This window comes from Stegodyphus dumicola, chromosome 2, assembly GCF_044657685.1.
Source record: "Stegodyphus dumicola isolate Sdum_Otavi_A_Nest chromosome 2, ASM4465768v1".
NCBI classification, from domain to species: domain Eukaryota; kingdom Metazoa; phylum Arthropoda; class Arachnida; order Araneae; family Eresidae; genus Stegodyphus; species Stegodyphus dumicola.
The window spans coordinates 153,871,806-153,896,861 of NC_140769.1; the positions used below are offsets into that span (position 1 = coordinate 153,871,806).

A 25,056-nucleotide genomic window follows, 5' to 3' on the forward strand; every position below is an offset into this window, starting at 1 on the left:
ATGAAAATACAGAGAATGTTTTAAACAGTAAGAGATAATTAGAAAATTTGACCTGTAGGTATGAAAACAAAAAGAGGAAGAGTCCAACATTTTCAACTCTTGTCTTTGTTTACACTGTCCCCAAAACTCTGCAAGTGTTCTTTTCCCCGGGAAGACAATAGCGCTGAAACGAAAACTTTAACCACCGTCATAAATTCGTTATACTTTCTCGAGAATAAGCCTTTAACATGTGGGTGGGGACTTTTCTTTCCTTAAAAGTCTCGACCTCCATCCAAGGGTTTGTTTCCGAAGGAAAGAGAAGCATGCATTCAGACGTTAGAGTCGATTTTTAATATTACTTTATTACTAAAAATAAAATTTTTGAGATCAGATTTTTGCTGAAATTTTGATTCAGTTACATTAAAGACGTGCCGGAGACTTCTTATTTAAGGCTTTGGTGCACTCCGACTAGAATTATGATTTATCCAAAAACTAAGAAGCACCGGTGCAATTTAAGCTCTGCTAGTATTGCAGATACAGAAATGATAGAGACCTAAATAGAACGGAAAACTCGTCTTTTCCTGATGCACAACAATATTTTATGTGTGCTTTACTGTTCAAGGATAAATATTCAGTATAGGTAGTAGAGTTTGATCCATACCTTTTGTAAAATTCGCTTATTAACGGTCAATACAGTAGCATTTATCCGTTCGTTCCGTTATACTAGCGTTGCTGGCAATAGGAATACGTAAAAAAAAAAAAAAAAAAAAAAAAAAAAAAACAGCGCTGATGTCCACTGAAAGGAAGAAATCATAGAAAACCAGATCGGCGGAGACAGGAGAGCCATGATACAAAAGTTATGAACAGAACTTGTTTCGAGGTGTATCTTGTGTGGCCAACGGAACATACACATTCGTTATGTCGTAGTGTGTGAGGAAAACTTGAAAATTTAGTCCTTTTCATGTATCAGTTATTATTGCATATACAATGCTTTAAAAATACAGTGCTTTGAAACCCGTTGAATCGTTTGTATACATAGTATAAAAATTCTATGTATACTAATTTAATACATTGGTAATAAATTATGTTATCGGTTAATAATGTTATCAGTTTAACTAAGTGAATTGTAAGTTAATTGTGCCTGAAAACTAAGTGAATTGTAAGTTAAAAATCTTTAGCTTTATTCCTTTACTTGTATAGTATTTTAAATTCAGAATAGTTCTATAAATATCCTGAATTTTAAACTTTGTATATCAGATTTAGTCAAATTCTGTTAAACATTGCTCTTTTGGGAAACGTAGTCATTCAATTTAAAATAAATTCTACCAACATACCGTTTCTTTAGCATATTATTAATACTGCTTGAAAGTATCCAATAACTTTATTTGTTTTTATCAATAAATGTGTATATATGACATACCTATCATGTATCTTAATATGCTTTCAATCTTGGTTTAATTTTTTTTCAGTAATTAATACTTTTATCTTAGGTATGAAGATGGAATCTTCAACTTAAATTAGTTAAATGGCGTTGCTTCCTAACGAATTTTACGAAAGTAATTAAAATACATTTCTACCCTTTTAAGTTCTTAAGTACTCTCTTAAAGTAAGTAAGAGGAGTTAATTAATTAAGAGAGTATTTAACTTTGGTACTGGTTGCTATTTTAGAGGTGTAATTTGAATTAGCAGCAATAAATTAAATTTAATCAATTTTATGTTTGCCCTTAATTTAGTTACACACTCCCTCCTTTTATGCCAAAGATAGAGAGCTCTTGCCTCTAACTACATTTCGTCAACAGACTGCACTGATTCTAATTTAAATTGAAACAGCAGTACATTAAAGGAGTACTTTAAAGGGAAGAACACTTAGCCCTTTAATGTAAATTTTTGTTACGAAATTTTGAGTTATTTGAATTAAATAAAGGTGTATTTAAATTTTTATTTGAATGGAAGCTTATAAGCATACTTTTTACCTCCAGAAACACAGCTCTTCATCAGATTTTTCTGAACAAATGCAATGTGTTGATCCTATTTCCTATGCAAACGGCATTCCCGTAACTGACTCAATGCAGAGAAAATTGGTGATCGAATTCTTTACCCTTCCTTAGAATTAGAAAGTCTTTTCTCTAGACCTTAACTTATGAAAACTTACATAAAACAGGTTCATGCCCACTATACAGGAATCAACTTTTTGGAAAAATTCGCACCTTATTCTTTCTTCCGGCCAGATATCGTAATTTAACGGCAATTTTTCTGCTTGTTTTGTAAGATCTACTTGTTTATCTTCAAGAGTGACAACTGAAGTATGTGTAAAAACCACACAGAAGGGTTAAAACTACCCTGTAAAAGTACTTACTCTATAGGGCTCAGATAATCTTGTATCTAAAACCGCGTCGACCATTGTTTTTCTTCGTGCTTGTTTTACATTATTTACGGGAACGTTCAAGCTCAAAAAACAGTTCGTTACTACAGTGCGAAACTCGTGAAGATTTTTTTCCTTGTGGGCTTACGCTTAACCGATTCTCAGAGTTCATTTGACAAAATATGAAAAATATTAACTTTTTTTTTCGAATATCATCAGTCCGTAATTTCTTAATAAGCTGAGCATTTTAAAAACAGTAACTGCAGTTCTTAATAATTTAGATCTTAATTTTATTTTCATAACATAATTAATTGACATTAATTAAAATAAATATATGCAGCATTATTGCATCGAAGACGTTTCTAACGCCATATATTCCATGCTTGGTACAGAAATGTTCGGTTTTTTAAACTGAAAATGTTTCTACCAAGCTTGGGTTAAAAAAGTAAATTTCGTATGTTTTCATTTTACAGTTACTGAGATTTTGTATAATTTTTTCAGAAAATTTACAATTTCTTGTGCTTTCAGTGCCATCTCTAGAGATTCACTATTAAATAAGCCTACTGACTGCGCTGAAATTAAGACAAAAAATGAAACTGCCAAAAGTAGTGTTTACACGATCTGGCCATTAAACCGAATTTCCAAGGGATCAGTTCAAGTATTCTGCGACATGGAAGACGATGGTGGAGGCTGGACGGTATGTATACCATATTCTCAAAATCGATCTCTATCAGCGAATCCGAGATGTAGCTTTAATTTACGACACAGATAATATTTTTTGCTTTGTAGACACTACCATATAATAATTACTTTTCATATCTCGTAATTTTTAGGAATACTTATTAAAAAAATCTGATGTGGTCACCACATGACTTCTTTGTACGGCTCATAAACCATACACATTGTTTTACTGCACTTCATTTAAACTTTGTTTCCCCGAATTTCATTAGTGATATATTTCTCAATCAGCCAATTCAGTTCTCATTTCGCAGCAAGGCCAAAAAACATAAAAACTCAAACATCTTCATTACAAATTGTAAAACAGGACCTAGAATACCAAATACAGTTAAACATAGTTTAGACATAAAACATAGTTCGTGCAGTTAAAATTAAAGTTTTTACTCCAAAAGAAGCAATTCGGTTAAAGGGCAGAGACAAAATTTTCGGTGCATAAAAATTTTAATTTAATTCAAGTTCAACGTTTCAAACAGAACCAAAACGTTATGTTTGAAATAGAAGAGAGTTCAACTGAGGAGATCAATGTTTCATTTTTTTCTCATTTTAATATGTAATGCTTTCCATATTTTAATTTTTACATTTGGGTTACGACTTTCTTCGAGGTACAAGTTAGAACCTTCATGGGATAGAAATCGTAAACTTGCATTTAAGCTCCAACTTTTTTCTTTTATTTTATTTAAAAAACTTTATATATATATATATGCGGCGGAAAAGGAAGGTGCACAACTAGATGTTATAGCAGTCCCATATACAAAATTTCAACGTTCGGCGGTCCCTCGTTTTTGAGCTATACATACGTACATAAAAACGTCACGAAAACAAATCACTTCTGAATCCATTATACAATCCGTTTTGGAAAAAAGAGTCATTTATTCTGTCAGCACGTACGGATGTTACACAAAATAATCTTCCAACTAGATTTGAGAACGATCAAAATGGATATTTCGGATGAAATATGATTTCCGATACTGTGTGCTATTACAATACTTCCTTTACTTTGTAAAAGGAAGTAAAAAAGAAATTAAATATTTTGAACTACAATGATGCGACTTCTACAACTGTAATTATCTTTCTTAGTCCTTTGCAAGAGCCACAATCTTTGCAAAGACTAACTCTTACGTTAATTACTGCAAGTTGCTTTATTTCAACAATAATTAGAGATCTGGAACATATATTAAATCCTGTTACCTCCAGAAAGTACACAAAAATTAGTCAATAACCTTCTGATTTTGCCTAAGCTATACACCAGTTTGCTTTTTTTTTATTATTGTACTTCAAGGTAGAGCGTCGTAATAATATCACAGGTCTCTAGGTTTTCGCAGTGTTTGTGGGCCCTTAATTACATAAACTCAGTAACTATCAATTTGCCAAAATATAGGTTTCTGTACTCACGGCGGAACACTGACAATAGTGCTTTACGTGAAGATGGCACTGCTTTAAGGTACGTGAATACCATGGAATATACCGTGAATACCATGTTTCAGACACATTATATATACTCATGTCCATAAATTAAGGATAATGCAAAATCAGGCAAAGGAAGAGTTAGAAGCAAAACAAATTTAACTTATTTGTAAAGCTTATTTATTAAACAAAAGGTAAAGAGCAAAAAAAGATGCTATATGTAATGTATATATATGTATACTATATTATTAAAAACATTAGCGATTTTTTCTCCCTGGAGCCAATTACAAAAAAAACCTATTTACAAAAAACCACTATTACATGGTTGGTGTAATTGTTAATACATTGTATGTCTCCCAGACGATGCAATACAGTCCGTACAACGCCTAGGCATGCTGAGTATCAAATTATCGATCTGATCTTGGGGGATATTACACCACTCAAAAAGCAATGCTCTCCGAAGTTCCGGTAGACATGTAGGAGGAGGTTGGCGGGCTGCAATTCGTCGTCCAAGCATGTCCCACACGTGCTCTATTGGATTCAAGTCCGATGAGAATGCTGGCAGTCCATACGCGTGATATTCTCCGATTGAAGACATTCGCTTACGATGTTTGCACGGTGAGGACGGGCGTTGTCATCCAAAAACACAAATTGTGCGCCCATGACGCCCCGAAACAAACGTACATGTTGTTCCAGAATGACGTCCCGATAGATTTGGCTTGTCATGGTTCCAATTTGAACACACAGGTCAGTTCTGGAACCCATAATAATTCCACCCCAAACGAGCACTCCTGCACCACCGTAACGGTGTCGTTCAATGATGTTTTCTTGGTGGTAACGGGTACCTGGAGCTCTCCATATGAAAGTCCGGCGAGAATCAGACTGCAAGCTAAACCTGGACTCGTCGGAAAACATCACACAAGCCCAGGGTTGCGGTGTCCACAATGCATGCTCTCTACTCCAGGCTAACCGCATGTGACAGTGAGTTGCAGTAAGTGGAACGAATCTGACAGGTCTACGAGCATAGACCAATCTGCCCTAAGCGTCTGTACACGGTCTGCCTTGAAATTGCCGTACCAGTGGCTGAAGAGAGCTGACGAGACAGGTCTGAGGCTGTGCTCCGCCTGTTTCTTTTGGCAGTAACTTCGAAATACTGGTCCTCATTCGGCGTTGTAACTCTGGGGCGACCTGTGCTGTAACGTCTACTCACATTACCATCATTTTGGAATCGTTGCCAAAGCCTGGAGATGACACTCTGGGCAATTCCAAGTTCGTCTGATACTTCCAGTTGGGTACGCCCACATTCCAGACGGCTGATAATTCTACCACGTAAAAAATCATCCAAATGCGTCCTTTGTTTCGTAACTATACGGATATTGCACTAATATGCTTATAAAGCGCCTGCGAACAATTTTACTTCTTTACCTGTATTCCTTATATATCACTCTCTTACACTCTCGTCATTGTGACGTACCATCGGTGTCATCTGGTTACTTCCTGAAATCTGCATATGATTCTTGAAGATGTGTGCAGTGATTTTACAGGTGATATATTTATTTTAGAGTTCGATTTCCGCGTGACTCCGAATTATCCTTAATTTATGGACATGAGTGTAGGTATTATCCGTTGCCTAAAGGATAAAACGAAATTAATTGCTATTGCTGTTTCAAATGATATTTGTGAAATTCAACGCAAACCAAACATAATTTTGTTCACGAATTAGAGAATGGACGGCAAATGCTCCTGCCTTGTTTATTTAGCTTGCGTTGAAATAAATTATGAATTCTTTGAAACCCATTGCTCAAAACTGATTATCTGACGTAGGCTTAATGGACTCCCTTCTTTGTTTAATTTTTCCAAGGTTCTACTAATGTACTGCAGCCAGACAGGAAAATGATTTGTGACACTCAGTACCGTACCGAAGAGCCCGGGTTCGAATCCCGGAGAAGGCCTCCTCCGTCCCTTTATAGGAGGCAACGGTGGCTCAACTGTTAGGTGTTTCCATAATAAAGAGACCATCGCTTCCGCTCTCAGTAATGGCCGACACCTACAAATGGCTACAGTCCACCACTGGGGGGAAAAATCTAATAGATTAACAGAAATTGCGGCTTTAACCAAAGCTGAAAAATTCAGTGTGGATCAATTAAGTCGTAAAAATTATAATAACATCTCCACAGAAATATTTTCCTTAAACTTAACGATGCAGTCAAAATACGGGGAAAATGGATTGACTATGTTAGTAACGTTGGAGTTGTTAATATTCATTTATATAATCCAACAAATGTTTATTTACTTGGCATTTTGATTGCTAGTTATTGGTCCACGGGCTTTCCAATACCTGAGCACAATGTTAAAATTAATCGTAGTTCTACCCATAACAGACTGAAACACAGAAATCTGCAGATAACTGATTTTTAATATAGTATATTAGCAGAGGGGGACTACAAAAATTATACTATGTCCTTGTCCATTTCAAAGAGGAGGTTATTTTTTTCCATGTTACTATAGGTATCATTGCAGACAAATGTGCGTAATAAGGTAAAAAAGAAGTATGGGGATAATCAAGGACAATGGAATAAAGGCACATTTAGGAATAGTAAATAAAAAATAAATTGTTAAAACTAATAGTAACACATAAACAAATCTGTTGGAAGACAAGCCTTGGTTCTCTACCTCAATAATATAATGTATCTTATGTAATTTATGTACTATGTAAGGTTTATTTAAATTTAAACAAATCTAAATTTCAACAAACATGTATTTACGTAAAAAAGCAAATTTAAAGTTAAAAATGTGCAAACATATAAAAGATTTAATTTTCGAACTAATCTGATAGCATAAGTAAATCAAGTGTAAAACCAAACCATGACAATAAATTCACCAATTTAGCAAATTAAAATTAATCTAATTTTTTTTAAAAAAAATGCATAAGTGAATGACTGTTGAGCAGGCAGGAGACAGACTTATCAAGGGAAAGTTGCCTCCAAACCTAACTCTCCAATCATTTAATTCGTGTTTCGTCATTCATGCGGGCAAGGGTAAAAGTCAAAACCAAAAGTAAAGAGTGAAGAATGTCCAAAAAGAAATACCAATAAAGTGGTACCTTTAGAAATTAGCAATTAAAATTAAAGTTCTAAACGGAAAATACCAATGAAGTGTTTTGAGAAATATGACATGTAAAGTCAAGTATTAAATAAAACTTTTTAAAAAAAATTAAATTAAAAAAATTATATTAAAAAAATGAATTTTTAGAAAAATTAATTTAGAAATCAATGTATTTTAGAAACCCTTGTCTACAGAACCTCCCCGACACGAATATGCATATCAATAAAAAGAAACTAAAAATAAAAAGAAACTAAAAAGGAACTAGACATAATTTAAATAAACCAATGAGATTCCTTCTTTTATCATATAATTTAATTTGTGTTAAATTCTATGATAAAAAGAAGGAATTTCCATTTTCATACTATTAAGCTAATTAATTGGAACTCTAATATTTCTAGAAAAGTAATAGAAAGCACGTTTCATAGCCAAATAATCAGAATAAAAAATATATGTACTGAAATAGAAGATTTAAAGGAAGAAATAATAAGGCTAATTAATGTTCAAGTTGATAACCAAGTACCTCCAAAATTTATTAATTTATATATTAAAAGAGCAGGCATTAACTTTACTTTATAATTTTTTAGCTCTTTTTGGTATGATAACATTACCTTAAACCTTAGCTGGAGGGTAATGGAGGATATAGAAGAGTAAAGGATTTATCATGTAAATTTTTATTGTAAATAAATTTGTAAATATGTATATTTAATCAATACTGGATTCTTTCCTTTTACTAATAAAGGGCCAATTCTTTTCAAAAGTCTCAATTATAGCCCGAATTGAGTGAAGATTTTAATCTTCTTCTAATTTTCCATACTTTAGCCAGTATTTAGTTAAGTTTTGATTACCAGTTGACATCAAGTTCATTAAGCTTTCAATATTTTGTTTTATTAAATATAACTTTTGATTAACTTTTTAAGGAATTTTTGGGAGATTTCTGGGAATTTCTAGGAAATTTCTGGGAATTTTTTAGAGGTTTTTTAAGGAATTCATTTAAAAAAATTTTCCTTAAAAAATTTTCGGAAATTAAAAAAAAACATTTTTAAAGACATTTTAAGACTTTAAAATTTTAAATTTTACTTAAACCTTTTTTAAAATTTTTTTAAAAACATTTCAGTTTTACTTAATTACTTTTCAATTATTTGCAATTTTCACAAAAAATCTTTTCACTTAACGTTATTATTTGCAATATTTACACAATTTTGCAACAGAACACACATTTCACATTACAAACAGTTTACATTTATTAATTCACAATAACCACTCAACTCTACTTTACTTCAATTAGTACTCTTTTTATGATATTTGCGAAGTAAACTTACATCTCTTGATTGGCTCAGCTATTTTGGTATTTTCCTTTTAGAACTTTTTCCTTTTAGCTAATTTCTAAAGGTACCACTTTATTGATATTTCTTTTTGGACATTCTTCACTCTTTACTTTTGGTTTTGACTTTTACCCTTGCCCGCATGAATGACGAAACACGAATTGAATGATTGGAGAGTTAGGTTTGGAGGCAACTTCTCCTTGATAAGTCTGTCTCCTGCCTGCTCAACAGTCATTCACTTATGCATTAAAAAAAATTTTTTTTAGATTAATTTTAATTTACTAAATTGGTGAATTTATTTTCATGGTTTGGCTTTGCACTTGATTTACTTATGCTATCTGAATTTAAATGATATTGTAGATTAGTTCGAAAATTAAATCTTTTATATGTTTGCACATTTTAAAATTTTTTTAACTTTAAATTTGCTTTTTTACGTATATACATGTTTGTTGAAATTTAGATTTATTTAAATTTAAATTTCATTCCTTGTAGCAATGGCGCAAAGAATTAATTAAATTTGTATTTAAATTAAATTTATTTAAATTCAATTTTTTCTTATGAAACAATAAGGTTTATTTAATTTGTTTAATAAGTTATTTTATATTCAGAATCTTTACGGTTACTTCTCTCCTTCCGTTTTCCTGCCAGAATGCTAATTAGCTCTCGTGTATTTAAGTGGAGTTTCAGAGTTTTAAGTCAGAGCGTGTTCTGCCTGTGGAAGGCCACACTGCTAGGACTACTATTCTGAAATATGAAAGAGTTCCTGTCTTCGGCCGTGCATTATACTTGCCAATAGTAATTTCAAGTCTTTGAAAATCTTAGGGGCAATTTTGAGATTAATTTACTTTATAATTTACTCTTACTTGGCTGTTAGATATCTAGATTTAGTTTCGCATCTTGAATTTATTTCTGTTTTGAGTTATGTATTTCTCCCGCCTTCTTAGCGTGCCTTCGTAGTGTAGTGCTCTGCACTCTGGGCGCGTATCCCAGAGGTCCTTGGTTCTATTCCCGGTGGAGGTGTTGCTGATTTTTCAAGTCTCCTGCTTCAAAAAATATACCTAATGTCGCTACAGAGTTCTCGCCACAGTTGCTGGATGATTTGTAAGCATGCCGTGTATCTTCTGTTCATCTATTTTAGTTTTGCATCATTCTTAAGTCTTTGTAGTATCATTAAGACTTAGCGATAAGTCGCTTGAAGTCTTATTGAGGTATGATCACAATTTACAATTGGGAAAGACCTTGTCTTAAATATCCTTGGATGAAAAAATATTAACACCTGGAATTACACATTTTTGAAGGATTGTTTTAGCATAACTAAAGTTGATATGAACTTCATTTCCATTAAACTAGTCTGAAAAGTACATCGTACATCTGTGGATCTCATGCTATATCAGATACTGACCAATGTAAAATATGGTACATATATTGATCAGTACCCGTAATTCCGTAAAAGAATAATTTAAAATCTTAAATTTCAGTGTTCCATAATTTCCCAATAATTGTGATATATAAGGCAGATTAGAATTTATGATTTGATAAAAGATGTTGAACAGAAAAAGCTTTAGAAAATTATCAGAAAAATTAAGCTAAAAATACGAGTGGATTTAATAAACAATGAACAGTGAATGATTTTAAGAAGCAGGCCCCGTTTCATGGGTTATACCAAGCAAACTTTCTAGTAACGTAAGTTTTCATAAAAGATTAGCTGTCTCATTAATAACGCTATTACGTGCAGCAAATTTATTTAGCTTCGTTATTATTGAAATATATTCAAATTTATTTGAAATTCCCCAGCTGTTTTTGGCACTTTTCGGTTATCGGGACCGCACTCAAAAGTGTTTGAATGTATGCATGTATGTAGATATGTATGTGTCATATATGCATGCAGTATGTAGGTATATGTGTGGGCATGTATGCAAGCATATATGTATGTACGTATGTAAGTGTGTGTACACACACATTTACAAATATACATACCTACATATATGCGCAAATAGATAGATTTCTGGATCCGGTCCCGATAACAGAAAGAAAAACTATAATGTTTTTTAAACTATATTTTTTCAATCTTTCTTTAATTAGGAAAATTTTCAATGTTTTATTTTTTAAATAAGAAGGAAAACCAGTTTAGATGATTATTGTTTTTCAACCATATTTTCTGTCACTTTAAATTAACTTTACTCTATTCCAAATTTTAGTATATATATTTTAAAAGAAAACTATATTAAGTTGAATTAATTTTCTAATAGTTATTTTTAATTTTGAAACCCTTTCCTTTATTATCTTGTTTCCTCCTCTCATAACTCCCTGCCAGAATGAATTTTCAGTATCGCATTTGATGTAAATGAGTTAGAACCAGTATTTAATGGGAAGTTCAAACGCTTCCGTAGAAGAGCTCCGAAGTTGTCAATAGAGCATGTTCTGCCGTCTGTCCACGTCGTTGCTTTAAGCTTATCTTGTTATGTTCGGCCGTAGTCTTACATGCCTGTTGGTATTCGCCGGTGAGGTTTAAATGAGGGCTAACTCAGATAATTATTTCTGTACAGCTTCGGCTAAGTTTTAGTTCTATAGAATGAGTTAGTTTCTTATTTTCTATCTGAAGTGAAAGCTCACGGAGAGGCCTGAGAGAGCCGAATGTAAACCTGAGAGAGGCCAATTGTTATTATTCTTTGAGTTGAATAAAAGGGTATTTTAACCCTTCTTTGGGTTTTGTCGTTGTAAGAAGAACAGCGAATAGTCGCTATACTCTTCTCAAGGTCTAATTGTCGAGGACACAAAATTCAACTAGAAACGTATAACTCATAGGACAATTACTCTACAACCTTATAATATTAATACTCCTATCAACTGGAATCTCAAATTACTTGCAGTTGAAATGAAACATTAATACATTTTATATTCACTAGGTTATTCAGAGACGAGGTGATTTTGACAGTGAAAAGGACTACTTTTATCAAGACTGGGAAGCTTACAAAAATGGTTTCGGAGATCAGAGTAAAGATTTTTGGCTCGGTAAGTAATGCAGCCGGATTTTAACTTTCAGTTTTCTTCTAGATTTATAAGAGTTCTGTGCATAGGGATATAGGTTCTTACACTCAGAAAACGTTACTGAGGCTGCCCAACCGGAATAGTGGTTAGAGATGCTGACTGCCGTACCGAAGAGCCCGGGTTGGAGTCCCGGAGAAGGCATGGGCATTTGTAAATGTACAATGTCTATGCGGCATGGCAGCACTCTAAATATGCGGCCAGTCGAAAGTCCTCTCGAGAGGTAGGGAAAGACAGGGGGGGGGAGAACCTCGAGCTCGACCTTCTTACAATTTCTAAAATGAATCAGTCGATGCATTGTATGCACGATGTGTTATTTTCTCTCTCTAACTGCGCAACAAATTTCATTCATCTGTCGACCCTGCCCACCCTTGGTGGAGATTGTTGGTTATTAGATTTTCCACCGAGCAGGCATTATTCCGTTCAGTTTTCGCCTTAGGTAGGAAGCCTCCTCGGTGGCGTTAAGGTGTGCTCCCCGTCAAAATTCGGGGGTGGGGTGGAACTGAGCAAAGTCGTACTGTCACCTGGTGCTCAAGGCCCACGCCAACAGCAGGTGCAGTCTTACACTAGATGCTACGACGGATTCCGTGGGCTTGTTCTGATGTTACTGTCGGCTCAGACAAACATTTGTTCGCAAGTAGCTACCCGCGCTCTCGGCGCTACCCTAGAGTAACTGATAGTTAGCAGTGATGCTTCGAAGGTATGCGAAGATCGTAAATGTAGTTGCAAATGAAAAGCACGATGATGCACAGATGGGCACAAGTAGGAACGTCCTTGACGAATAAATTGGAGAGTCGACAGAGACCAATGTGCTACGGCTGTAGCCGATCGACCAAATCAGGCGGAGTCAAGTGTGAGTAAGAAGAGAATGGTACAGTGCAAAGCAAAAAGAAATGCCAGTGATTGCAGCAGAGTCTGAGAATGTATGTGCGCCATAAGTACATAGATAATTCTAACTGACGACATTATACTTAGCAAAAAGATGTGCGAAAGTTACACATAAATGACAAATGAAGTGACATAGATATATACAAAATGGTCATAATAAAGTAGTAAGTACATGGGTATAAACATAGAGATATGAAATAGGCATAATAATATTCGAGGTACATGAGATAATCATGGAAAAAGATGATATATATATATATATATTTATACAGTACTTTCTACCTACCTCTTTAATTATATATATATATATATATATATACATTTGTAATGATAAAATTCCATAGTAAAGAATACACTTAAAATTCTAACTGTATGTTCTTTTCATTTATAATGGCGACGTTCTCTTATTTGAAAGTACGTGGAATTAAATCCACAGCCCCGTAGTCAAGTTGTTTTTTCCCACCTTTTCTACACGTACAGTTTTAGAATGTTCTGGAAATATTTAAAGCGAACTGGATTGGCTGACGAGGCTGACGTCATTTCTTGGAAGCTCCGCCTTTCTAGAGGCTATAAAAGGACTCGCAAAGGAATATCGGGGGCTTTTCTTAAATGCCACGATGCAGTAAACTTCATACAAAAAGTTATTAGTAATTCTTTTTATTTACTCCGGATATCTGATTTTGTAACTGCTATTTCTCCTGAATAATAATAAATGGATCCTGTTTTCTAAACTTATCGTCTGATAATTTAAGCTACGATTACATTTATATTTCTTCATCAATCTATTTATTTCGGACAAAAGCTGGTACATCACATATATATATATATTATATTTTAAAATTTAAATCATGTTCACATGATGTTTAAATTAATTATAAGAGATGTCTGAGTACCGCAAGCGGTCTTTTTCTTTTCACCCCATCATTATAATCATAATTTAACATCTGAATTGTGGGGTTATGAACTTGAGACATTTTGCTAAAAAATCTTTCGTCAAGAGTTGCCATATAAATTTGAATTTCAGGGATATTAAATTCTCTGTGGATTGCCAAGCTCCTAATGAACCCCGGACAATCCACAGCTTGTCTTAACATAACATTTTGCAAAACTTGCAATCTTTTGATGGCAGTATCGTTTGCATAATCCCAGACAGGGCATAAGTAATAATGGAATGTAGCATGGCTTTGTAAATGAGTAATTTATTGTCAATAGATAGAACGCTGTTTCTAGCAATTAAGGGAACGAGTGTACGTTTACGCACTCGAAGCTGTGTGATATGTGGGGTCTACGATAAGCAATGATCGAGAGTAATACCAAGATATCGGGCCTGCTTGGTCCATGGGATTGGGGTATTATGCATGTTAACATGGATGCTGTGGTCGATATTCGTTTTCCTTGTGAAAAGTATTGCATCCGACTTTGATTCCACATTGATTCCACATTGATCTTTATTTTCCATGCCAGGAGCCAGGACATCCAGTGTGTGGATGTTATTCTGTAGTGCTTGGATGACTTAGTCGTGAGATGCATTTTGAGATAGAATTGCTGTGTCATCAGCATACATAGCTAGGATGGTATGTGGTATTTGTGGGATGTCGTTCGTTCACTGTCAGACAAGTGACAGTGATAACAACGAAAGGTACTGAAACCCGTAAAATTACAATTCTTAGCAAGAGTTTTTTTTATTCTTCAGAGGCAGCTGAAACCTAGTAGAATGGCAACTATCATTCAGATATTGTGGAAATTAAGAACTATAGAAATGTTTCGTTTGCAAGAATGATTTGAATCTTTCTGTTTGTTTACATCTTTTAATAAACCATATATGATGTAGTTTACGAATACACTAAATGTTTCATAAGGTGGAATGTAAACAAATAACTTTATTTTGGGGAAATCTTTACTCGATCTTGAATTGCGTTCTAATTTATATATTTCATTTAAATAATCAACCTGTCTTGAAATGCATGGACTTCAGGACTAGCTAAGGTAATTAATTATTCGACGTCAGTTGGGTAAATAAGGATGACGTAAGAAGGAGTTATCAGAACACTACGAAAATGCAAACAGCTCCAAACATTCGATCGGTTTTGGTTTATGTGACTACGGCAAAGTCTCTAGGGTTATCTGCCGAAGGGAAAGAATGCATTCGTGGCGAAACTTCTAAAGGAAACAGGCTCGTATATAGGTTAAACATGGGGAAAACCACGAAAACGCCCATGCAGTCATCCCGTTCACGGAATTCAAACATGGGATCGAACTACCAGTGTTCAGAAACTTTATTATTCGGCCACTGTTGGGCCCCAAACATTCCACTGAATCGGTATTCGTATATTAGACTTGCGATTAAAAGGAAATGAAAAAAGAAGTTTTATAATAATCTAATTTAGCCAACCGTAACTCATTTGAATTATAAAAAGAGAAAGTATATTCATAAGGTATTTCTCCCGCCTTCTTAGCATGCCTTCGTAGTGTAGTCGTCAGCACGATCGGCGCGTATTCGAGATGTCCGTGGTTCGAGTCCCGTTTAGGGCATCGCACATTTTCCATGACTCCTTCTTCGAAATAAATCTAATATCTCTACACATTACTCAGAGGAAACTTAAAATAATTAAAAAAGATATAAATGCATCTAACGAGTAGACAAAGATTCTGATAGAAAACACAATTTTAGGTTTATCAGGCAGTGAATTTTTTATCAAGCACTATAATGGTTTTATCAAAATTAGACCCCTCTGAGCAGCCAGGCTTTATGGATCTACCCTGAAGACCTACACTGTAAGAGCTTTTATTAGCTAAATTTGTAAATTTTTCTTATTTTTGGTTCTGTTTTCATTAACTTATATTTATTATGATGAAATTAAGGTGAGAAAACAAAATATCATATATTTTAAGATAACATATCATACATTTTAATATAATATATACCAAGTTGTAATGATCCTCCCTTTTATCTACTAACCAAGTATGGAGGAACCTAGTGCATTATTAAGCGAATAATCACTTAAGTCAAGAAGCAGAAACGTAAAACTCGAAAAGGATTAATTACCCTTTATTGCTCAAACTAACGGTGTACAGTACACTTGGGCTTGAGCTTAGAAATATAAGACATAAGAACTTAATTAATGACTAAGTAAAGAGATTTAGCCGAAGCTAACACAATTTCTAACTAGTCGGCCTCTGATATGAAATTAGCTAGCGAAGCTATCAAAGGCACGTAATACGGCCGAGCGTAGTAGCCAAAAGGAAAACGCGCGCTGTTCAGAAAATTGAATTCTTTTTACCGAAGTCAGTGGAACTCTGACTTATTCGTCTTGACTACTCCGTCTCATTTGGATTTAACGCGATTCAAAAAACTCATTCTGGTAAGGAATTGCAAACTGAAATTATGAGAGATAGGAAAGGAGCTTTAACTTAAAAATAACTCTTATAAACTTACGATAAACCTTACATTGTGACAAAAAAAATCTCATGACCAGATAAACTCGTCATGGCGTTCAGAGGGTTAAAAACATATACGACTATTCAACATTTCGATCTTGTTATTGGTTATTATAGAAAAGTTCTGGTCCTCTTGATTACTCTGCCAATGGTATTTAAAGTTTCATTCAACGTCTCAAAACTGACCAAGTATAAGTGATAAAATATGCTTTATATAATATAGCTTGTTGGGAAATGAAAAATTTAACTAATCTGCCAACGAGGGCTATGAAGTGAACCCTTCGGCTATAAATGAGTTTCATGCATTTGAAATGAAGTGTACTCATTTCAAATGCATGAAATTCAGAAACCACCAAATTTTAAAGAATCCATCTGTATGAGAAAATAGTTCCTTTATTAATACTTCCTGTTGTCAAATGGCGAGGTATGTCTATCTAACTTACAAGTCAATTACATATTACATTGATGAAATTAAGCACACTGAAAACATGAAGGTGAAACTCCTTTCACTGAACGGGTGAACTGATGAAATTTAGTACATTAACAAGGCACACTAAAAATATGAAATTTGAAAATGTTGTTAAAATCATTTCGCACTGCATCCCTGATGCTTCATTTGTGATTTCTCCTCCATACGCTTCATCATGTCGATATCTTATCAGTTATGTTCATTAAACATCAAAATGTAATTTCACTTATTCGCAAGAAATAAAAATTTTGGATTTTGTCTAGCATTTTCTAAGACAAGCTTAGCGAAAAGGCGTGTAAGAAGAAGCTTAGTAAAAATTGAAATGGTAGTAATAATGAAATTTAGCTGATCGTCTCTAAACCTTGTTTACATTGTGAGATTTGAAGTCTTTCACTATTGTAACCTGTGGCCAAAACATTTGATAGAAGTAAAGCGACTCACGCTATATCTGAAAATACATCAGACGCTAGTAAAGGGTGTAGAAGACCTTTTAAACTAGATAAGATGATCAGAAAGCATACCTGGTGCTTACAAATCCGTCAAAATTTATGACCAGAAATCAAGGTAGACATTCAAATGTAAAGCTTAATTTAAATAACTAATAGCCAAAGGATACGCAGAGTAATCTATCGCGAAGTTTATAAAGTATTTCTCCCGTCTTAGCATGCCTTCGTGGTATAGTGGTCAGCACACTCGACGCGTATTCGCGAGGTCCGAGGTTCGAGTCTTAGCGAGGGCATTGCTCATTTCGTACAGCTCCTGTTTCCAGAAAAGTCCTAATGACTCAACAGTGGCGTCAGAAGTAAAAAAGGTGAGGAATGATGATTCTCCACGACAAGAAATTGGCGATTGGGTTTCCTAATCCCCAGTCGTCTTTTAAAAGAGGGAGTATATACGGTATTTGTCCCACCTTCTTAGCATGCTTTCGTGGTGTAATGATCAGCACATTCGGCCTGTATTCGAGAGGTCCGAGGTTCGAGTCTCGGGAAAAGCACTGGTCAGTTTTCATGTCTCCTGCTTCGAAACAACCAAGCAACCTCTGCAAGTTAACTCGGACTACACCGACCTGGATTTAACTATGGGCAAGTATAATGCAAGGCCGAAGATAGGAAGTCTTATCTTAGAATAGAAAACCTAGTAATGTGGCTTTAAAGAGGCAGAACACGCTCTGTCTTAACAATCTCAAATCTTTACTTAAATACACGCTAAATAATTTGCATTCTGGAGGAAAAGCAAAAAGAGATAAGTGACAGTAAAGATTAAAAACATAAAACAGATGCCCATTTAAATAAAAGAAAACCTCACAAAATTATCAATAAAGGAAAAAAGGGATGTTATTTTAATCCAGTAAATAATACTTCACGACCAAGGAGTGGTGGATATTATTTCAAGAAAAGGAATTAATTTCATATAAAATTTTGATGATTGAAAAATATGCGCATGGAGAAAGAAAGTGAGCTAGAGTGGAAGAGATAACTTAGAGTATGAAATCAAGGAAAAAGCTAGGGAAGGAGGGACGGACCGATGTACTGTTCTAAAAATAAACAATTAGCTTTCATTTTTATCTCTTTTTACCGGAAACAATTCAGTCTCAATTGAGCGTTTTTTTCCTTTTCCTGCATTCATTTTCTCTGATAGATGATTTAATATTAATGAACACAGAAAATGACTTGTTTTTCAACTGGAGATATACGAGATAAAGTTAGTACTGTTTAATGCTGTTTTTAAAGTTGCTCACTGCTGTTTAATATTCGGCGTTCGGCCTACGTAATTCTAGTTGTCATTGAGATGCCGTTTAATTACGTTAGTAATGTACGAGGCTTTAAGTATGGTTACTAGTTTGTTGAATCAATTAAAGACTGAGAACAATTGAATGAATGGAAACAGTTAAAATTTAGTTGATCTACTTTGACAGATAAAAAAAGTTGTCTGCAATTAACTTATTTTAGTGCTAAATTACAAAAATATACTATTACTCGTGGGTGCAATGTTTTACACTAAAGTGCCGCTGTATTAGGAATAGACTTGGCTATGAAAATTTGTGTGCGCTGGGCCGCATTTATGCTCACATGAGGGCGCTGTGGTTAACTGCATATATAGCTAGTAGATTGATGTTAATCAGTCGTTTCAACTGCTAGTATGGGTAAAACTTTAGACGCCTTCGATTTAGACGATTATTTAGACGACTTCGACAGCGGACAAATAGTAGACACTCGGCCCATTGGCCGTTCAATTTCCGAAGTCGTCAGGTAGCTAGAATTTTAAAGGTCGACATGTCAAGAGTATATCGAGAATATAATGAACGGTAGGAAAAATGCTAGTGATCCGGCAAACTGCAAAGGACAACTAAGCTTGAACGAGCATGAGGTGAGACAGCTTAGCCGTATTGTATGTTGCCAGCGGAGCTATACATAGCTCAAATTACCACGTAGCTGAATCAGGGCGCCAGTCGTGCAGTCAGTAAACAGATCACATAACGTTCGCTTCACTGTTTGGGCCTTGAAGCCATAGACCCACAAGAATGCCATTGCTCAATGCACGCCATCGGGAGGAACGTCTTGCCTGGGCAAGACAACTCACAGAATGGACTTTAGAGGACTGAAAACAAGTATCATGCAGTGATGAGTTTCGATTGCGACTATTTAATGCCGATAAGAGTCTGATAATATGGTGTCAGGCTCATGAAGCCTTGGATCCTTCACGGCAGGTTTCAACTGTACGCGGCCATGGCGACTCAGTCATGATATGGAGTGTTTTCTCTTCGCAGTGTATGAGATCTTTGGTACTTGTACTAACCTCTCTCAATGCGATTCAGTATATGTATTTATGCTTACATGAGGACGTTGTGGTGAGTTACTGGGCGATCACTTTCATCCATTTATGGTTTTCTGCCATTCACACGAAAATGGAGCGTTCCATCAAGATAACTGCACATCTCACAGGCCCCGGTTGGCTACTGGCTGGCTGGATGAGTTTTCTGTCAGGAATTAGCTGCCTAGAAGCCCTGATTTAATCCTATTGTGACCTTCTGGATACTTTGGAGAAAGGTGTGAAAGCACATCCCACAATACCAGAGACCCTTCCTGAATCATGGACAGCTCTAGCCGATGTTTGGCAAGGCTTTACCGTCGAACGCTTTCGTAAACTTCTTTAATCTATACCTTGAAGTGTAGCAGCCGTTATTAAGGCCAGAGGAGGCCCAACTCGTCATTGGCTTGCTGTCCCTGATTCAGTGGCACTTCAGAGTATTTCAGTTTTCTAAAACCTGACTTTAATATACTTAAGTTCGTTTTGTTGTATTTAGAATTTAGCACAGAAAACTCATTCCTCAATTCCATTAATATCTTACATTAAATGTCAAAGGTTCCAAGACCTCTGAAAACCACTATCGGAATAACTTGATTATTTTAGCAGTTATTTTGAGTAAAGAATTAAAGAAGACGTTTTGATGAAGATATTCGTTAAAACAAAGGTTTTACGGCAAAATAATTTTAAAGCAACTTTGGATAACATCTCAGATGTTGTTATTTTATGTATATATTCGGAAAAATTGCTTTTGAACGATTCCATTGAAAAGTAAAACCGTAGTTATTGAACATTCAACAAACTCTTTTTGAACAATATTAAAAGAAATCAAATGATTTATAAAGAAACTGTAGCGTCTGGCTTGCTTTGGAAGCATAAACTAGGTGCAAAATCCTAACAGACTTAAAGCGAATTATTGCTGTGTCTGAGGTAACAGCAAAGAATTTAAAAGGTTTAAACAACCTTTTTATTAAAAACGAACTTTAATGCACGTCTTATGGTAACAGAAATTAACCACCACTTGTGGCAATGAACCTAAATTAACAGTTAATTTTAAATTTAAAATGTAGGCTGATAGTCAAAGATTGCACAATCAAATATAAATCTAAGCTGGTTCAGAACTCTAAACGGTACCAAATTTAAATGTCAGCAGCAATAACGTAAAGGCGAATACTTACAAGCTTATGAGAGCTGGCAGGAATTCCCGGCGAGGGAGTTGCTCATTTTCATCTCTCCTGCTTCCAATTAATCTAAAGTCTGTACGCAGTAATGTCTGAAATTATAAATAACTCACTAATTTCAATAATAAAACTTACGAAATGAAACAGTAATGGGTTCTGTAAGTTGCAAAATTAATTTTATACGTCACGAAAGTGAATAATGCAATTGATGGGTTCGCGGCTATTTCTAAAATTTGTTATTTTTCAGGCAATGATAATATTTTTGCTTTGACTAACCAAAGAGCAAGCGTTATCAAATTCACTCTTTCTGATTGGGAAGGTAATACAACGTATGCAACTTACGACAGGTTTTGGATTGACGATGAACCTCATAAATATACAGCACATGTGAAGGGGTATAGGGGAACAGCTGGTAAGTAAACACAGTGCCCTAAATGCAGTACCAGCTTCTTATTTGCGTTTACAATAACTATTAATTTACTCACTGAAAGACAACTGCGATTAACTGATATGTCTCTCTCTTGCAGGTAATTCCTTCTCTTTCGTAAATGGTGTCCCTTTCAGCACCAAAGATAGAGATAATGATCAACATGAAAAGAGCTGCGCAGAGATGTTCAAAGGAGCTTGGTGGTACACCAGTTGCCATGGTTCTAATTTGAACGGATGGTACCTAAAAGGTGCCCATAAATCTTATGCTGATGGAGTAGAGTGGAGTTCATTTCGTGGACAGTATTACTCTTTGAAAGACACAGTTATGAAAATACGCCCAATGGATTACAATCGAAAAGACAAATTTGAAATACCAGTTACACCGCAATAGAAAGCAGAAGTTATTCAAGAACATTTAGTTATGCTTCCAAAAAAATTTTTTTTTTCGTTTTGATAATTACTTCTAGTGGCGAAAATGTCTTCGTCCACTTTTATTTTAGGAAGAAAATTCATAGTTATATCTAAATTCAATTTCTGTACTTGTATTTACTGTGTCAGAAGATGAGATAGTTTACACTATAAGATATTTCTCCCACCTTCCTAGCGTGCCTTCGTGGTGTAGGGGTCAGCACACTGAGCCGGTATTTCAGAGGTCCGTGGTTCGATTACCGCAGAAGGCTTTGTTAATTTTTCATCTTTCCTGTTTCCAAAAAATCCTAATGTCTGTACAGTGGCGCCCGAACTAAAAGGGTGTTGGATGATGATTCTCCTCTCCCAGGATTTGACGATTGGGTTCCCTAAAAACCCCAGTCCTCCCTTTAAAAAGGGGGAATATATAAGGTATTTCTTCCGTCTTCTTAGCGTGCCTTCTTGGTGTAGAGGTCAGCACACTGAGCCGATATTTCAGAGGTGCGTGGTTAGATTTCCGGCAAAGGCTTTGTAAATTGTTCATCTCTCCTGCTTCCAAAAAATCCTAATGTCTCTACAACACCTGTAAGACATGGAATTTGTAATAAGTTAAATTTCGCTATTGATATATTTAATGCAGTATTTTCATTTCCTTGCTTTAGTTATTTGACTTATCTTCAATATGTAGCTGATGAGAAGATCTTTGGTTATAGGGTCACTTAAATGTTTTAAATTTCATGCCAGAATAATATTCTGACATCAAATAGCAAGTGATTAACGGCAGTAAAATAAATGATTACGCAGATCTCCAAAAAACAAAATAAAACATTTATTTTTGTCAAGTGATTTTTTATGGAGTTTTTGATGGTGATTTCAAAAATGACATAAGTTTTTTGCCTATCATGCAATGTTTGTTTGCAGGATAAGGTAAACTGCTTAAAAAAATGAACAAAAACAATTTTTATACATGTTTGTTCCAATTTTACTACTGGTTCTCTAAATAAAATATCTGATGTGGACACTACATGATTTCCTTGTACAGTCTAATAAATTATACACGTTTTTTGCTGGATTTCATTTCAACTTATTTCTTCGAATTTCATTAGAGATATATTCGTCATTCAATTAATTCAGTTCTCACTTTGCGGCAAGGCAAAAGTGTGTAAAAACTGAAAAGACCTTATTAAGAACCGTAAAATAGAGAAAAACATAAAACACTAAATGTAGATAAGAAGAAACAGTTTTTTACAATTAAAATTAGAATTTGTAGGCAAAAACAAGCAATTCGGCCAGCAGGCAGAAAGACAGATTTTTCGGTGCACAAATTTGAAGGTTTCTTTTGGTCCCACTCGGCAAAGACACTCTGAAGTTGGTGCACAAACTAAATTGATTAACTGTTTTACTAAGAGATTTAAACGTAAACAAATGGCGGCCTCGTTAGGGTTAGCCCCATGTAAAACTTTTAAATTGCTGCTAATTCTACAGCTATTACATGCATATTAACTAAAGGCATAAAACCTTAACCGGAACACAAGAACAACATAATTCAATCACTTTTAAATAAAAATCTGATGACTACCTTGTACGGAATATTAAATTATATGCATTTTTTCCTGCATTTCAATTAAACTTATTTCCTCAGATTTAATTAGACATATATTTCTCATTCAACTAATACAGCTTTGACTTCCAGGTAAGGCAAAAGTACATAAAACCTCAAAATATCTTTATTAAAAACGGAAAGATATCGAAAAATATAAAACACCATATACAGCTAAAATAGTTAAACACAGTTTTTACAATTTAAATCAGTCTATAGGCAAAACAAGAAATTCGGCCATCGGTCAAGAAGGCTGTAATGTATTTTGTAGTAATTTACAAAACAGACAATCTTCTTAGTAGAACATAAATTTTATTTCTAGTTCACGGTGATAGACAAATTTTATACAATTCTTAAGTGGCAAAATTTTCATACTACTCCTAGCTGGTAAAATCTTCAGAATTCTAATCTTTTTAAACAATATCTCACGTTGCTGAGTAACGGTTTAACACAAATATGGCGTTGCCACTTCAACAATAATTACATTTATTTATTAAACAACAAAATATTACAAGGCACATTGTTCAATGAACAAAACTGAAAGTTTACTTTTGGTCCCACTCGTCAAAAAGACACTGAATGTGCAGAAGCTGACTTAATTCATTATTCTGCTAAGTTTCAAATGGAAACAAATATGACAGCCATGGTAAAAAACTAGGCTTAGCCGAACTTAAACAAATTTTAAATTGTTGATTACTGCTACAACTACAGCATGCAGATTAATTAGAGGCATAAAAAATTTAACCGGAAGGTAAAGAGCAACGTAATTCAACCATTTTTAAAGAAAAAATGCACAATTTACCGACATAAAAGAATAAAAAGAACTGAGGTCACGGAATTGAGTAACAGAGTGGGTATATATATATATATATGTATATACTTTTGGTGCGGCCGATTGCAACCAAAAAGGGAGGTGCACAACTGCATGTTATAGCAGTCCTATATATAAATTTTAAACGTTCTGAGGCTACTCGTCTTTGATTTATGTGAGATACATACATACATATGTACGTACGTACAAATGTCACGAAAAAAATCTCTTCTGAATCCATTTTAAATCCTTTTGCAACCCGTTTTGGGAAAACGAGTACTTTACTCTGTTCTTACGTACAGATGTCATGCAACGCGTGGCATTTTCCATCTTGCCTGCTTTAAAAAATATCCGAATTTCTCTACATACTAAATAAATTAAAAAATTATATTACATAATGGATCTATTACCTTATATTCCCCCAACACACCATGCCTATTTTAAAAAGCATTCTGATAATGATAAAAATTAAAAATGGCTCATATTAATATAAAGTGAAAGTAATTTAAATGACATTACCTGAATAAATATTGAAAAAGGGCCTTTTTAGTTTTTGACATACATAATAAAAGTTCCATAAAAAATTGGTTTGATTTAATCGAAAATCTCATATTTAATATTTCAGAAATGGATGATTTTTCACATTTTTTTTTTTTTTTTTTTTTTTATTTTGAAAGTGGTGTAAGTCCATTTGAGGTCATCAAAAGTATAAGTTTCTTTTAACTAATACTTTAAAAATGATCTCATTATAAACTTAAACCAATTTGATATTTAAAAAAATAATATGAGCGTACCAACGTATACCACAATACTTTTCAAACCATTCAAATAAAAACTCTTAAATATCTCCATATAATATAAAATGGACTTATACTACCTTCGAAGAAAACGGCTCAATAATATATGAAATATATCTTTGATGTAGTAATAGTGCTAAGAATCTTCTTCCTCAAAATACCAAATCTTCTGGCAACATAATATGATATGAAATCTTTTGATTTTTTAATATGACGATTAAGAAAGCAAGGCTCTGAAAAATCGTTTTTTTTTCCAATAATCTTCACTAAGAATC

General features: G+C 34.3%; 1 protein-coding gene across 3 annotated transcripts in view; it reads left to right on the forward strand.

Moving 5' to 3' along the window:
- The window catches only part of LOC118199482 (techylectin-5A-like), a 30,983-nt gene extending 8,338 nt beyond the window's left edge, over window positions 1–22,645 (forward strand). For 2 of the 3 annotated variants that reach the window (XM_035371356.2, XM_085811311.1), the window contains exons 2-5: window positions 2,870–3,038; window positions 11,817–11,922; window positions 20,984–21,148; window positions 21,264–22,645. In XM_035371356.2, coding sequence (XP_035227247.1) covers window positions 2,870–3,038; window positions 11,817–11,922; window positions 20,984–21,148; window positions 21,264–21,556 — 733 coding nt within the window. In that variant the 3' untranslated portion in view covers window positions 21,557–22,645. The remainder of the gene's footprint in view (window positions 1–2,869; window positions 3,039–11,816; window positions 11,923–20,983; window positions 21,149–21,263) is intronic. The other variant, XM_085811312.1, reaches the window with a different exon arrangement.
- Window positions 22,646–25,056: the final 2,411 nt, after the last annotated feature.